Genomic DNA, 18,186 nt, shown 5'->3' with positions numbered 1-18,186 from the left:
CATCTGTGGAGATGGTTGAAACTGGGCTGTGAGGGTCACAAGTCAGTCTCTGTTTTTAATCAAGAATTTGGCAAGCACTGAATCACGAGTTTGTCACCTAGTTCACTGGGTAAGAAGACCACGTCCACTGGAGAGACCTTGACCTAGGAAATTAGAGGAGGGACAATGAAGACATCTAGAAATGAATGGTGTGGTCAGTGTGACAAAAAGATAGCATACAATAACTTCCAGTAAATATTAGTGATGGTTTTACATGGAAAAACACTCCAAGGGTATCATTAGGGGAAAGCAGCTGGAAGAAAATTAAGCTCCAATGAAAATGAATTTAGTTCAGGGGCTACATTTGAGACAAAACCCTAATGAAACCTTTTTTTAATTTAAAATGTTAGGAACTAAAAAGAAAGGAAAAGGAGGGAAGGTTTTGCATTAACTACTTCAGATTATCCTATAGTTCTATTAAACATTAATAGTATGTCAAATAGCGATGATTTAAACTTTTACCCCTAATGGAATTTACTGTATTTATTATGGAATTTTATTACAATTTTCTCCTGCCTTAAGGATCAAACTTTGACTATTTAAGAGATTTTATATAGAGTTTTACTGTATGTGTGATTTAAAGGATAATATTTGAATAAACTGAAAATATACATCTAAGATTCTTTTTTTAGATTTATAAACCACTAATAGTTGTTAAAGTAATATAATATAAAAAAGAAGGAAATTGGATTTTTTATGAAGTAACAAATTGTCAGTAATGTCTATATTTTGGTGTGTCTCATTTTAAACAATAATAAGCCCTCCAAAATTACTTTCAGTAATTATTTTAGGGATTTTATTTACCTTTTGCTTTGGACTAGTTGTCACTGCCACTTTCATACATCATGCCATGGCATGTGCTCTTTCCTCAATCTAGAATACCTAACTAAATTTTACCCTTTGCTAGATAAAAGTCTAAAGATAAGCATCTCATACTTTTTGATTGTATTAATCCTGATTCTTCTAGACATTCTTCTACCCCCAAATATAAACGCTGGCTAGTTTGCAAAAGTCAGTTTCTCCATCCTTACTGGACTTCTTATAAGTGGTTCAATAGGACTAAAACTGAAACTCTTATTCACTTTAACAGTCAGCTGGCTATACCCAAAGGTATTCTTACACAAAATAACGAGAGAATAAAAACACTGAGTGATTTCTTTGAGCATATTAATTCCATATGTCTTTTGTTCAACAAATAGGTTACAAAACAAAATATGAAAATAAGTATATGCATGCTACACACTGGGTGGCCTCTCTCTCTCTCTCTCTCTCTCCCTCCCTCTCCCCCTCTCTCCCTCCCTCTTTTTCTTTAATGAATGGCAGAGACAAGACTGCAAGGTTAGTCCTTTCTTAGCATGAAGACAGAAAAGCATAGTCTTTCTCTTCTTATACAGCCACAGTCCTATTGGATAAGGGCCCCACCTGTATGACCTCATTTAACCTTAATTATCTTCTAAAGACCCTACCTCCAAATACAGTCACTTTGGGGTTTAGAGCTTCAATATTTGACTTTGAAGGCAGGGGGAGGGGCACAATTCAGTTCATAGCAGTAAGCACAGTACCAGAAATACAGCAAAAAATATTTATAGTGTGATAGTTAAACAAATATTTTAAAATCTTAAATTGAGAATACCTGTATTTAAAAGTCAGTCATCAGCTTTAGTAATGTATCAGATTTTAAGTCCAGCCATACTGATGGCAAGGAGATGAAAGTTAAGCAGTGGTATATTTAGTTTTTTGTATAGTAAGGACAGATGACTTTTATGTATGCACATATCATTGCACTAATTTTAGATTTGTTTAGAGATAACTCAGCTGAGGTGGGGGTAGAGAGGAGTGGAGAAGACTTATCATTTGACTATTGTTAATAATGGGTATAACGAAAGTTCTCTGAGAGCAATGGAGCTCAAGTAGGTGCTCTATGAATGGAGTACAGAAACTTTAGTATTAGTCATTACCACTATTGTAGTGCTTTAGATTTTATTTGTTTAACACATTTACTCTGCATTCGTTTAGACATGAATCAAAGCAGTGAAGGATGTATGAAGAAGATAAGCAGTGTGAATCTTGACAAACTTATAAATGACTTCTCACAGATAGAAAAGGTATGTAAAGATATCAAACAGTTTTAGCATATAGCGAAAAGTGGAACAGATTTTGCCAGTGGAAAGAATTCGGAAGAAAAAAACTATACGCCGAAAACTGAGCAGGGTAAAGATAATGAAAATGTACTTTGCTCAGCCCTTTCTCATTTTAAAAATCTGCACTTAAAATATGTCTGGTTTGGGCTTAGTTGTACTAATGCATCAAAATGTTTCTGGGGCAAGGGAACAAATAATTGATATACTTTTGCTAAAGTTAATGGGAAACCTTTACTTAAATGTCCAAGATGTCCATAAACTCAGGAATGATTTAGTAAGAATTGAAATACACTGAATCCTCAATTTCTTACCATTATGACTAACTCTAATTTTTTTTAGTCTTTCCTGTTCTATCTGTTCCCTTTTCCTTCTCTTTTACCTTCTTACCATTAGAAGTTCTCCCTCCCCAACTCTGAATAAATTACATGGTAGACCAAATTCACAAGCATATATTGGGTTTTCTTCCCCCTCCTCTGCCTGAGACAGGAGTAGGAATAGCTATCGAGAAAATATAGATGGATAAATTAAAGATTCGGAGAGGTGGTTTGTGAAGTGTAAGTGGGAGAGGTAATAATACCCCTCTATTTTACTTCTGTTTTCTCTCCTTATCATTCTTCTCTATTCCTTTTTTTTTTTTCATCTTCACAATGTAGTATGGCCATAATAAAAGAATTTTTATTACAATGGGTATTTCGAGGTAACATTATGAGCTTTTTTTAAAACAATGAGCTTAGGTTTCCTCAGCCAAGTGATTCTTACCAAAATAAGAGAGAAGAGAGAAAAGATTTAATGCTGTTGATGGGAAGGGAATTGGTGCAAAATTTTTGGAGATTAATTTGGAAATATCTATCATATTCTTAAACATTTTAAATATGAAATATTGTTCATTTTTTCATATGATAATGGTATTGTGGTCATATTTTTAAGAGACAGCTTTTAGATACATATAAATGGTAATATTTATACATAAAATAATATAATGTCAGGGAGTTGCTTTGAGATAAATTCAGAAGTAATGACAGTAGGGAAGTGGGTAGAGGTATAGATGATACAAGACTGGTCATGAATTAACGATTCTTGGAGGTATTTGAAGGATACATTATGGCTATTATACTATTTACAAAGATATCAAAGAGATATATATGTTCAAGAATGTTTATTCATTGTCTTTAATAGCAGAAAAGTGGAAACAACACAAATTGTCCTCAATAGGAGACTAGCTAAATAAATTGCAGAATATCCTAAAATGAAAGTCAGTGTAGCTATTTAAAAGAATGAGGTAGACTTATATGTGCTTATATGACATCATTTCCAAGATAATAGTACTAAGTGGAACACTCAAGGTGCAGAGCAGAATATAATATGATCCTTTCCTGTAGTTGTATAATCATAAAATATTTTGGAAACTTATATAAGGAATTGTTAACCATAGCACTGAGGGTCAAATAGTTGGAAAGAAGGGGGTTCAAGTTACATCATATTTTTATTTTTTATAACTTTTCATAACTGTAAATCTGTTTTAATTTTTTTAAATAAAAGGTAAATTAAGGAGCTGGCTTATTTAAAAATATATGTCAATTAATTATTTGACTTTCAGGTATTAAGTAGTTTATGTTTTCATTCTTTATATGCTTAGGTAAAAAATCAAAATAGCAACATTGATTTGGTAATAATATATATTGTTTCTTCTACAGAAAATGATAGAAACCAGTGGAAAGAACAATATATCGGATTTACAGTTGGAAAAAACTAACTGTTTATTAAAAGCAATGCAAACAAAGGAGGTCTCACTTAAAGAAGGTTAGTTCTTTGCTGCCTGAAGAAATAATAATTCTAACAAGAGTGTTTTTTGGTATAACAGTGATTAATATTGCCCCATAAATTTGGAAATTATTTTAAATTCATATAGCACTTTCCAGACTATAATTTTATTTTATCCTTAATATAGCACTGATAGACAGATAGGACTGGTATTATTACTCTATATGAATAATAAAGAAACATAGGATACAATAAGTTAAATAACCTGCCTAAGGCCATTCCGCTAAGAAATGGCAAGTCCAAGAATCAATCCAGACCTTCAAAACCATGAGAAAAAATACAGTTGAATTCCTGCCTAACAGTTACTACAAAAGAAATTTCAGATGGGTCAAAAATTTTAATGTTAAAAGTGGGCTGTCTGAGCCTGACACTTTTCCCTTACTGCTGAAACACCCTGAGCCGAGTCACTCAGCTCCTAGAGGCCGCCATCCCAGCTGCACCCCGCACTCAGTCCGTGCCTTCTCTGCAGCCAGCTGGCTGGCAGGGAGCCTTGGGAGCCTGGGTTCCATTCAATGAGGTGTTTCTCCCTATGAGTGTGATGTTACTCTGAGGTGCTTGCTTTGGGGAAAGGAAACTGGTTAGTTTGGGGGCAGAGATTGGAGAGAGTCACTTCTCCCAATACTTATGTTTTATGTGTATTTTTTGTTTGAAAAAAATAAATACCTTTTAAAAATTCAGTTCTACTTATTCTAAATCGAAGGGCCTTTTTACTGGATAATAACCAGCAGAAGTACAAAAACAAGAATGACAACTTTTAGAGCCAAGTGTATACTAATTCGCTTAGAGAGGAAGAACAAACCTTATATATGATTGAATTTGTTCAATAATAATGAATGAGCTCTTGATGTTTTATTTCCCACATTTGATAACCAGATAAAGAATTTCTTTGCCAGTTCAAGATAAATAATATTACTACTGAGGACCAAGTACTATAAAAAGTTCTTTTCATACATAATTATATTTAACGTTTCCAACTACTTTACAAAATAGGTATTTATGCCCAAATTGCTGGTTAATGGTAGAGCTTAAATTTGAGCTCAAAATAATAATAGATTTACTAAATTATATAGTGTAAGAAGTAGCTTAATATTTTGAGCTATAGTTTTTAAGAATTGAGTAAGATAGTAGTATTTTTCAAATTGCATTATAAAGTCCAATAGAAATGATAATGTGAATGTTCAAAAAGAGAATTAAAAACCATTCTAAAATGAAGAATGGTATTCTACCTTAGGAACGATTCCTTATTGAGCCAGTTTCCTTTGCTTTTTTTTTGTTTTTGTTTTTGTTTTTAATGTGTTGGGAGAGCCACCTTGTGTTGAAATTGTGAAAATACAAATTTTTGAAATAGACTTTTAAGTTTCAGGACTGTTTTCAATTTGCTGATTACCGAGGTACCTTTAGCTGTATTTCATAAATTGCTGGATTCATGCCTCTAAAAGACACAAAGACAATAGTCTAGTCTATGCCCCCTCCGTTTTTAAATTGTAGCAGCTAACACAGTACATACATGAAGTGGATAACGGCAAATGTAATTTAACCATCATTCTATTACTGAGAAATAGCAAGAGAGAAAAAATGGAGGATAATGGGAACTTTGTCTGCGTAGGTGATGTGGATGATAGAAGGGGTTTAGAGAGAAGTGAAAACCACAATAGTAGAACTTTATAATTGCATAAAGCTTTTACTTCTGCAAAATAATTTAGTGTACATGGAGACTGCGGGACCTCTCACTGAAAGTTGAAGTTTTGCATTCTCCCTTCACAGTACTTATTGTTTCTTTCATTTAGTCAATAAATAAAAAAATGATTGAACACCTATGAAGTAGTCACCAAAATTAAAAAGATAACACTTCATCTGAAAGTTCACTATCTAGTGGGAGAACCCACAAATAACTAAAATGCAATGTAATAAATGGAGAAAAGAGATATTTACAAATGGTTGTGGGACACAATGGAGAGAAATAATAACAGCAACCAGTAACAATGTTAAATATTCGTGAGTGAATTTAGAAAGTATATTTTCTCATTTGGTTGTTGGAAAAATCTTATATATGAGAATAGTCTTATATGTGAGGTAGAATATGTATTACCCATACTTTTATTTTCCAGAGGAAGGATATAAAGCTCAAATAGGTGAAGTAGCTTACTCAGAGTCCTAGCTTGAAAGTGAAGAAGGGGAAACTCTAATCCAGTTTCTCTTAGTCCAGTTTTCTGGTTGCATCAGCATATCTTACAATTCCTAAGGAAGTATTGGATAAATAGATTAAGAGAACAGGACTTGAAAAACCTGTGTTTAAGTCTATACCTTCCATTTACTAACTGTGGAATCTTGGCAAGTAACCAGACCTCTATGGATGCCTGCCTTTGTAAAATTAGGATGATAATACCAACTTCTCAATATCATTTTGTATACTAATTGGGGTAATATTTATAATGTACTTAGCATAATGCCTGGCAAAGCACACATTCAGTAAATGGTACCATTATTATACCTAGACGACTTTTTAGTATTCGATACAAATGTGGTATTTAATATGTAACCATCAAAACAGGTGCCAATTAGAATGGCAGCTAGTCAATGTGTCATACTAGTACATACCAGCTGAATATTGGTCATGGGCCTCTAAAACGGAAAGAAAGAGAATAAGGCTCAATATTTATTAGCTGTTAAGTCAAGCATGTAAAGGTGAAATTGCCCTTAAACCTTAAAGATATATTTCTTTTTAAAAAATATTGTTATTCTTTTATGAAGTTTTCATTATTATATATTTAGCTGGTATAATTGTAAACTTAAAACTAGTACAACCTGTGTTTCCTAACCTTATAGTAAAAATGTGATAGCAATAACTGTCGCAAAGAGTCTTTCTCTGGTTCTGTTATTGCTCTCTTTACAGGGCCTCCAACCTACTCGAATTACTCTGAAGAAGTTCTCAGCTTGTCTTGTTGTCAGTAAAGTAGTTAAAATCATAGACTTTAGTGCTGGACTGCTGGGTTTCATGTTCTAGCTCTACCACTTACTAGTTCTAAGATGACCTTGGGCAATTTACTAAACTTCTGTGTATCAGTTTCCTCATATGTAAAATGAGGCAAATACTAGGACCTACCTCATAGAGTTAAGAGGGTTAAATGATTTAATATTCGCAAAGCACTTAGAATAACAATATGATGTATGTTATTATTTTCAGGCCAGAGCTTTTCCACTTTCTTGCTTCAATTTATTATGATAGTGCCTGTCTGTGGATCAATCACTCAACAAATATTTATGAAATGCTGACTATAAACCACAACTGCTGTAGGGATTAGGAAGAAATAATAAACAAAACAGAAAATAGTGCTTGCTATACTGGAGCTTATAGCCAAGTGGACTGCTTAAAGTTACAGTTTTCACTACTGTTGTTACCCATCAAAGGTTTAGCTGTTGCTGGTGATACCCAAAAGTATACTGAAAGCTTTTATGCACATATTAGGGCACTAATGCTTGCAATGAAGGCTCTATCTCCCATTATAGAAGAAATCATTGGCACCAAAGTTGCTCATGCCCTGTAACTCAACACACTGTTTTTACTTCTTTTATTGCTATTCCCTTGCCCTAGGACTCAGGCATAAATACTAAGAGGACAGATCACAGGACAGTGAGGAAGTAAAGCATTATCTATCTCAAAAGACACCTTCTTACAGAGAGCTCTGGCTATCTTTGAACAAAATTTAATGTACCTTGACTCTCTGTCCTTGGGAAGTTCTTTCATGGGAAACTCGCATGGACACACTCCTCTTAGTTCCCCAGACAGTTCCCGCTGGGCCTTACTTCTAGTGCAAATGCTGCAAGGAATCCCTACTATACTGGAATGATAATGTCTTAGAAAACTCATTACTGAATCCTGATTGCATTTGACTTATCTGGGTGATTAAAAAGTTATTATATAATTTACTTTTAGATACCTGGTTGCTTTGTTAAGATCTCATAATCATCAAATAGTCTTATTTTAAGTATTTCAACTTTAAGAGAATAATTCCAAAATGAAAGCACATAATCTTCAAATAAATTTATCTTTTATGTTTTAGAATGTGCTACTCTTCATAGTATGATAAAAGGGCTACAACAGACCATTGAATATCAACATAATTTGAAAGGTAAGTTAGAAAAATTTTTTATTAAATATAATATATTTGAGTATCTTTAAAAATAGAGTTTTTACATTGTTGACAATAAGTTCCTTTTAATCTGGTCTTGTTAACTTCATCAGCTAAAGGAAGGACTTCTTATACTTAATAATATCTTCCTCAATTATTAGGAAATAAGAAATACCATGCTGAACAGAACAATTCAGTCATATTCTGGCAGGGACATCAGAGTTTTATGCTCTGTCATAATAATTCTCTTTATTACTTTCAAAAGTTTAGAAGTATATTTACTCTCAGTAGTACTCTTGGTCTTTAATAACCCCATGTTCAGTTTCGAAAGGTGAGTATTTACTAGTAGTTACATGATGAATATTCTATTCAAACTCCAGTGATAGTTTACTATTTAATTTTTTGTCATAGACTAAGACTGCATTTGTGTAAAAGAAGCTGATACATCTTATTCTTGCTAGTCATGCTAACCCAATAGGCCTACCACTGACAAAGCAGACAAAGCAACCAAGTGTTTTGTCCTGTTCTGATTTAGTTACAGTGCAGTGTTTGTGGGATTTTCCTCTGCTATGTTGGAGATTAAACTAAACTGCTTTCAAGGTCCCTTCCAACATAAACTTACATCAAACAAGAATTTCTTATTTTAGTCTTCTGCTTTTATCATAAAGTACTTTATATATGTAGGTGAGCTCTAATAGTGATCTTATATGCTATTTACTTGATTTGGCATGTTATTCCTTATTGTCTTTATAACTTTATATTTTTTAATATTTGAGATTCATCTTTCTTTTTTAAAAATTACTATTAGTTCTTTTCCCCCCTTTATTTTCCTTAAAATATTTCAAGTATTAATGAAATAAATATAGAAATTGTATTAGAAGACTTCATAGTTACATTGTCAAAAAGCAACTACAGTACAGAAAGGATTCATTTCCATATCAATATACCATTAAAAGCCTTTTCTTTTGGCTAATTCCTGCAGGCTTTTGATCCCCATATGTCCCATAGATTCTCACTTTACTTTGTACTACCATTCTGCTCATTTTTTTCTCAGTCATTTTTCCCCATCCCACATCTGATTTGAGCTTTCATTTTACAACTTCAATGCTGATAGTCAAAACAACTTTTCCCTTCTCTGTGACTAAATACAATGCTTAGCTGCATTTTGAAAGTATGTAAATGTTCATAATTATTTACAATCCTTTTATTCCAGGATTTAAATGATATTTAATTTAACTCCTTCTTGGATTTTGTTTAAATAAAACAGCTACCAGAAATTAAATATTTTGAAGTTCTAGAAAGTCCATTATAATTCAATAATGAATATATTATTTCTTTGTAAAAGGATATCTAATATAGACCAATAATCAAGAACACCATCTTTGCAAAGATACGGTAGTACAAATTTTTAAGTAGCTATTCCTGAAAATGGATATTCCATGGTGCCTCTCAGGAAGAAATAGTGATTCATTGATTTCATTTTCCCAATGCTTCTACAGGCCTTGGTTTGGGCAAAGTGATAGATGTGAACTACCTGTCTTTCACCTCTTTCATCCATTTGATTGTCAAGATTGTATGGTTAATTTGCTTCTTTCAGCTACAGAGTGGTTACAAATGATTGGCTCCCCAGAAACTATTTCCTCTTTTTCTTAATAGAAACCAGATTTTCTTCTGACATTCATTCTTTATCCACTCCACCACATCTCTCAGGGGAAGCTAATTATACCCCAGCTCTGAGGGAAGGCTTCTGGAATAATCTCCCTCTCTCCCAAAAGATGGACTAAAGATGAACCGTATTCTTCTGGTCATTGATCAGTCTGCATATAATGCCTGAAAATTGTTGCAGGCCTTTTGCTTCCAGCCTGAAAATTATGACAGCGTTAAGGATAGCAGTAGAAGAGACTAAAAGTCATGGTGTCTTGATAACATCATTGAGTTGGTGAATCACTTACCCTCTAGGCTTAAGAGTTTCTTCAGCTGCTGTAAGAGAAATGATACCATCGCTTCTCGGCCTTTTGGCTAAGATCAAGTGTAAGAGAAATGATACTTCCCTTTCTTTACTTTCATCCATTAATCTTTTCAGTAGACATTTATGAGCTATGTAAAGATGATCTATTAAGATGTAGAAAGAAAACACTGGAATTTCTATTTACATTTATTTTTATCTAAAAACCGAGGCAAATAATCTGATGAAAATTTAATAATGGAATGTTAACCCTTATTCTCCCTGTATGTCAGTTATGCATCATTTATGATACATGAGATTTTTCTTCTCCCAAGGAGAGTGGGAGTTCTAAAACCAAGCAGTTGCATCTTTATTTTTTCTCTAGTCTCAGTGTATTGACATGTGGTACAGTTTACATGTGCCTGGTTTAGAGGGTTTATATATATTACGTTAGCTACTTAAAATCAAACTAATACTTTCAAAATGACCAAATAGCTTTAAGAAATAAAACACAGATTGATGATCATATTAATAACGCAAGTACAAGTCAGCAATAAGAAGGTAGCAGAGTTGTCACTTCCACACCTGTATAAGTACTTTATCAGACATATGAAAAAGTTAAAAATAATTAAAAATAATTAAAAGTTAAAAATCTATCATACCTGATGAAATATCAGCCAGTGGTGGCCAAGTAACTGCTTTTGGGAGAAAGTTAATCTATAACGAGATTATTTTCAAATGAATATTTAGAAATGGTTTCATCATTAAGTGAGTTGAAAGCTGAAAATATGTGAACTTTAAGTATTCTCACCAACACATAAAATTTGGCAATGAAATGCTAGATTCAATAAAAATTCTTCAAACAATGATCAAACAATTATTCTCAGTGATTTTGAGCACTTTTTTAACTGTTTATGTTTTAAACAAACAAACAAACAAAAAAGCCTTTTGAGGGGCTTATAAGAACAAGTAACATCAAAGAACATAGATATTTGACAAAATTTCAAAAACAACCACCTTTATATAATTGGTGTTTGAGACTGAAAAATGAGTATCATGATTTATATAGTAAATACAACCAATGGCACATTTGTTCCATTAAAACCAAGTATCAAAACGATCTGAGTATTAAAACTAGCCTTCAAATTACTGTATCAAAGAGTTAAATCAATATTGTAAAAATTATTGTTGCATTTTTAGTTTCATTGCCTCACTAATATTTATTAACATTAATAATAATTCAATAATTTTAAAGTTTTATAACAATATTTTAAATAATATTAAAATAATTTAACATTTTTCTCTAAAGTTCATCTCTTTAATTTCTACTTTTACCTGTTTTAAGAATTATATACAATTAGAATGTAGTATGCCTATGTATACATATATAATTTATAAATAAATAGACGTGAATTGGGGAGTACCTGCTTGTTATTTTTATTAAGAGGGCATACAATTGTAAAAATTTGGAGACTCTTAGTTTAGAACACCACATCTCTGTGTCACTACATTTTAGATTTTGTTACTTATGTTGGCCAGTCTATTCTCTTCTAATTCCCACACATGTGAAAAAGTGGTTGGTCCAGCTTACCAAAGTATTAAACCATTTGGAGCAACAGCATTGGAATTTCATAGATTAAGGGAAAATTTGAGTCTTTCTCATACTCATGAGTGATTGGATGATAAAGTTAAGCATATTTTCTGAAATGTTGTCATTACCAAGGACCAAAGAAGTTCTTCCCGTTATTGCTGCTAACCTGACACTGGGAAGGAAAGTCACGAAGCTGTATTCATGAATTGCAGCTGATATGCTGTTTACCAGGTAGAGCGAGGCAAGGGCCCATCGTGCAGCTTTGGCATCTTTATGGGTTTTTTTTGTTGTTGCTCAATTCTCTTATTCTCTACCCCCATTTTTGGTCTTTGTAACTCAAAGAATGGATCCATCCTGTCTTTGAAAGAAATGTATGTTTGGAGTTTAAGATATGGACATGGGTCTTTAGAAATAGAGCATGATTCGTCACAATATATCATGGGATGGGAATTTTTCTTGATTACATTATTGTATATTTTTTATAGATGCTAATCAAGGCAACTCCATTAATTCACTATATGAAAGATAATGGCATCATGCACTCTAACTTATGGCCAGTAGTTACTACCAGGGCAAAGAAAACAAGATTCACAGATTTTCTTTCATTAGACAAGAATGATCGCCATATAACCAGTTCCAGATCAAATGAATTTCAGGAATTTAATTTAGAAATTCAAACACACAGGCAGTCATATGGAGAAAAGAGATACCCATGAAATTAGCTACAAATATGGAGTACCTCCCAAATCAGTAGAATTTGAACTTATTGTTGCCAATTGTCTGTTGATAATTTCTGGCAACTCAATATTGCTTTTTCTTGTCTGAACTGAATCTGAATAACTGGAATTTACTTAGGTTCTTATATCCTATCAGGGTAGGTTTCAAGGAAGACATTATTATGTATAGTACAACTTTACTGTACAAAATTATACTAAGCAAAATGATTTAATCAAAATTGATCATTGATCAGAACATTTTAAAATGGCAATAGCATATAGTTCAGTGCTATTCTGTAAGAGAATAATCTGAGAAAGTAGTCTAATTCATGATCGGTTTCTCCTTAAGAAAAAAGTATTGCTTAAATTAAAAGTAGTTTGAAAAATGTAGAAATACTTTTTTCAATATAATTGTGAAAAAGATTTCCTTACAATAATTTGACATTTAGCTTCTAATATATCTTTGGAAGAATGCTGTGTTTATATAATCATATTTTGTATCGGAAAATTATCTGTTATAAGTATTTTAAAATCTTTATTATTTAAAAATTGCCTTATTTCAAAAGAGATTTGTTAAAAGAGCATTAAAAGGAAATTAAAGAACAAAACCTATGAACAAGGCCAGCTATGTAATTTGCAGGGATTAGTGTAAAATAAAAATGTGGGCCCCATGTTCAAAAAAGTAGAAAAAATAATAATATTAAAGGTTCTAAAATAAGCTTTTTCTTTTCTTCTGTGGTCTCTCTTAACTTATCAAGGTTTTTATTTATTTAATGTTGCTCTAAGTAATTATAAATAAATAGAAATTTTAATTAAAAGGATGAATTTTACCACTCATTTTTATATCGTGCAAACCAATTTTATGTACAAAGATAATAGCATTTAACTCATCTGTGGAATGATAAAAGTACACAATTAATACTTCATAGCTTGTACCTGCACATCTATTTCATTCTTACCAGAAAAGTGGAAGTGCTGCCTCAACCATTTTTTAATTCATTTTACTTCTTGATTTGTGCACATTCTACAAACACTACCTTCAGCTTCCTAATGAATAAAGAAGGACTGCAAGGAAAAGGAACTGTGAATTTCCCTCTTTCCCTTTCCTTCAATGTCATCATGTTCAGTGTAATTGGTTGGCTAGTAGAGGGAAGTACAGAAGTTAAAAAAGGGTATGATAGAGTTGTTGGTCGTTTGTGTTTCTTAGAATGTCATTGCTTTTTTTTTGCATTTGAAGCAAGTTCTAATTCAAAGGGAAAGTGTGGCCTCTCAGATCTGTCAGAGCCCTTGCTTACTTAGTTTTTAATGGAACATGCTTATCTTGTACTTGTATCTTTGAGTCTTGCTGAACTCTCAAACATCATGAACCAGAATTCTGTGTTCATGGTGCATTGCAAATGCTGTGTATGAATGTGATAGCAAATACAGTAGACACAAATATTACTCATATATTCTCTGCTCACATTCATTCTCCATTGTCCCATTGGAATTTACTTAAAACTATAAGTTCAAAGACAAAATTATGAAGAATTTCAAGCCGTAAATGACACAGTATTAATGACAGAGCTGGCAACCTTCTGGGTGCAAAGCCCTGTACAGCTGCACAGATTACCTACCCATAAAGCTGGTCTTGTCTAGAAATGAATAGGAAGATAGTTGGGTAGATACTTGATCAGAAGCCTAATCTAAGGGGTAGTTGCTTTAAAGTTGCACAAAAGTTAACTAAATTTTCTAGAAAACAAGGCAAAACAAAATAAGACAAAAAAAAATTGGTCAGTTATAAACCATCAATATCTGATTTTTTATAAATAAAATTAAAATAGTTTATTACAAGACAAAAACTTTTACAGAATCTGAGTAAAAGCCACTTATGGATGATCTCAATTTTAATTAACACCTTTATTAAAGCCTTTATTCATACAACCTAGTAAGAACTTCTAATGTAAAAAATATTTAGATCATTATGGAGTGAAATTATTACAAAGCTAAGCAATTCAATCATTGATGATACCAAAGAACGCCAACTCATTGTAAGTATATAATTAATCTAAAAACAATGCACACTTAAGGATTTTTCTCCTAGTTTGATACTAAAAGATTATAACCAATTTTAGAAAAACATATTGCAAAATTATTAGAATTCAAGAGATTAAAGTGGAGTTTGGCTAGGTCAAAGGAATATTACTTTGTCCAATATCAGAACCAGGCAGATTCTACGGTGGTGCAAAATGCTATTTAAATTTATAACTACTCCAGCCGGAGTAGCAAGAACTTTATACCTTAAGGAAGTAGCCGCAGTGGAATATGTATTTGAAAATCTAATGTAGAATCTGGTGGGATTATGGAAAAAAACAGTGCTAACAATGATCATATGTTGATTGTACTCTAGATGAAAGCCAAAAAAGGGGCAACTGAAATATAATATAAAGTATTAAGGAGGTTAGCTATTACTTCAGTCGATAGCTTTAATTCACAGATAAGTCATGTGGTTCTATTTAACATACTTATAGATATGCCAAAGACAGATAATATCCCAGTAGTATAACATTTAGATAGGTCAATCAACTTTTCTGGCAAAGAGAAGACTTATCATTATTAAAATGTTCATTTTCCTGAAGTTAATGTATACATTTAGTGCAATTTTAATTAAAATATTAAAAAGATTGCATAAAATAATCTTAAAGTTCATTTGACAAAAGGAAACAAATAAATAAGAAAAACAAGAATAAACAAGAAAATTATTGAAAAATAAGAATGTGGGGGAGAACTTCCATTACTAGATAGCAACATGCTCTGAAGCCATTAAAATGAAATTAATATAGTATTGGCATAGAAATTGAAAAATATTTCCATGGAAAGAATAGAAAACTTGATTCTAGAAATAGTTCCCAATATTTGTTAATGTAATATATGACACAGGAATATTTTGGATTATTGGAAAAAGAATGGTATTTTAACATATGGTACCAGCACAGCTAGCTTTCCATCTGAAAGTAAAGGAAGTTGGACTGTTTCCTCAAACATCGAAAATAAATTCCAGATGGGTAAAAGACTTTAGTGTACAAAGAATAAAAAGTTAAAAGAAAATCCAGGATACAACATGTGCAACCTAGAACTGTGGGATATCTTCTTAACCAATGTGTGAACCTCAGATGCTATATAAAGAAAAAACAGACTTTCTTAACAGCAATGCAACAAATCACCACCACCAACAATGAAAAAAAGTAATTTATTTGAAAACATGTTTTCAAATACCAATGTAGTTTATATCTACAATACACAAATTGACCAGCAGAGGTAAATAAAAAAATTTAAATGAGTAAAAGATATGAAGAAAAATATGGAAATGTGTATGTATCTGGATTATGCATATATATAATCCAGAGGTTAAGAACATGAAAAAAAGCATAGAAGGATTCACAATTACAACAGGGATGTGGAGGTGGAGAAAGAACGGGAATAAGAGAGAGAGGAAGACTGAAAGAAAAGAAAAAAGACAGACTGTCATAAAAGTATCTCAGCATGTATGATATGATCCTATTTATGTAGAATTACAGAAATATATGTATATGTATGCATAGAAAAATTACAGAGTTGAAGGAATGCCCACTTTTAATAAATAAATTCTTTGCAATGTAATATGTATAGTACAATTTTATATGGTAAAAGCAAGTAAAAACAGTAGAAATGTGTGGTATGTTTATATATAATTGTATAAGCTGGGAGAAAAGCAGAGAAGGGATACAGACCAGGCTGTTCACATTGATAACTTCAGTGAGGTGAGGAGACAGGGGAAGGATGATTAGCTTCCCTTTACAGATGCTTCATATACTAAAACAAGCAAGTATACTTTTATAAATTGGAAAACATCAAACACCTTTTCTTTCATCTTTCGGTGATGGATGATTCAGCCTTTCCAATAAATACAAGAGGTATTTGTTGCCTCATTAGCATAGCACAATCTCTTTTTTAAACAGCTCTCAACCTTTAATTATTGACACACACACACACACACACACACACACACACACACACTTTAGATTTAGAAATCATACAAAGCTGATAAAAGAAAATAAAGCCTATTTATTATTATTAAGATCAAATCCTCTAAAATCTCTAGTTTCCTAATTCTAAAATACACATATTCTGCTAATAAGATACATTTTACTTTGAAAATTTGGAGGTTACATGACTATTAATGCATTGTGTCTCCAAGGTTTGAAAATCCCATTAGAATGGGGTAGGGGAGAGTAGGAAAACATTTCTTTTGTTCTAAAGAATGTAGGATATTTTATAGATAAGTGTTTCAGTTGAGAAAAAATTCAAATTATTGGAAGTTTTCATTCAAGAAAACAGGAAATTTTTCAACAAATAAACAAAGCCACCATCAAGATTAAGCTCTGTATTTTAAAAATATGACCCTTTAAGATATAACACTTTACTATCTGATCATAATCTTTGAAAGCAAATTGATTTTAGGTGTTTACTTTCATTGTAATGATGTGATTTAATGGAGATTCGTATTACTCATCATCTTCCCTTGTAAACATAGTTCTGTCTTTTCTCTTTCTACCCCAAATACCTCTTTTCTCCTGATTACCCAGACTTCAAACTTTGCAGTTACTGTTTACTCTAGCCAACATTATCATTTTTTTACCCATAAAACACATGCTTATTATCTCTTACCCATGCTCCTGCAATAATTTCACAAGTAGATTCCATTTCCAAGGTCTCCTCTCAAAATTACTGTACTGTAAGACAGACCTTCCTAAAGCATCGCTCAGATAATGGCAAAAATATACACTGATTTGTTGTTTTGACTAGTTCTTGATTATGTTAAGGTGGTGGGGCGTGGGGGTCTGTTGAGCGGGACTTTTCCTATCAAACTTGGTAACTAAATTGGTAACTAGGGCCTAAGATTTTTTTTTTTAAGTGAAATATTCTCACATTGTAAAGAGAACTGCTTACATGTTACCAAAAGTTGAGGTGAATCCAGACTCTTCATTACTTTATCCCACTGAAGCAATTCACAACCATCAGAGAGTAACCCCAAAATTATCTAGAGAATTTCTCCTCAGTCCCTATGACCAACCCTGAAGAGCTAGACTGAGAAGGACAATTAAAGAGAAAACTAAGATTCCTTCCCCACTCCGTCAGGTCTTTCAGACCCCAAATCTAGCCAGTGATAAGCATTATGAAAACTTTCAAATTTGAAATAGAAAATTTGAGTTTTAGACTGACTGGATGTTTAGTAACGGAAATCACTGCAGTCTCTTAATTCACCCCAAATTTCATTCAGGTGTTGGCAACTCAGAGATGAAGAGAAATTCAATATATTACTGTCGAACTCACTAATAGGAGAGGGGTACGGTGGGAAACTTTTGTTTTCATATGGCACTGTATTTAAACTGATTAAAAACAAGTTTAAATTTAAATGTAGCATATTTAAGTATCAATTGAAAGTTTTCAGGATAAATTAATGCTAATCGACCACATAACAATTCAATAATGCACAGATAAAAAAGTACCCTGCCCTATTTGTGGCCAGCACTCTCAGCCTCAACACAGAAGATAAAATACAGAATGACTGACCCTTTATATTTTGAACTATAAATTTTCATTTTCCCTGAGCTACAAATTCTTGTAATTACTAGCTTTAACAATCTAATGGAATTTTTGGAAATGATTTTTTAAATGAAGTACAATTTGCATGTTGTGGAATGCACACATCTCAAGTACAGTACGTTGAGTTTGGGCTATTTCAGACATCTCTCCACCTCTCTCTTCTGGGGTGTTGCATCTC

The 18,186-nt window shown here is 32.4% G+C and overlaps 1 protein-coding gene across 1 annotated transcript in view; it reads left to right on the top strand.

The window, feature by feature from the left end:
• Positions 1-2,010: 2,010 nt before the first annotated feature.
• CCDC152 (coiled-coil domain containing 152) overlaps positions 2,011-18,186 on the top strand; it is a 27,148-nt gene continuing 10,972 nt past the window's right edge. The window contains exons 1-3 of the mRNA XM_039842557.1: positions 2,011-2,144; positions 3,875-3,980; positions 8,063-8,131. Coding sequence (XP_039698491.1) covers positions 2,058-2,144; positions 3,875-3,980; positions 8,063-8,131 — 262 coding nt within the window. The 5' untranslated portion in view covers positions 2,011-2,057. The remainder of the gene's footprint in view (positions 2,145-3,874; positions 3,981-8,062; positions 8,132-18,186) is intronic.

Source organism: Pteropus medius, unplaced genomic scaffold (genome assembly GCF_902729225.1).
Source record: "Pteropus medius unplaced genomic scaffold, Ma_sr-lr_union100, whole genome shotgun sequence".
In the NCBI taxonomy this organism is placed as follows: domain Eukaryota; kingdom Metazoa; phylum Chordata; class Mammalia; order Chiroptera; family Pteropodidae; genus Pteropus; species Pteropus medius.
This window is presented reverse-complemented; position numbering and strand designations above follow the sequence as displayed.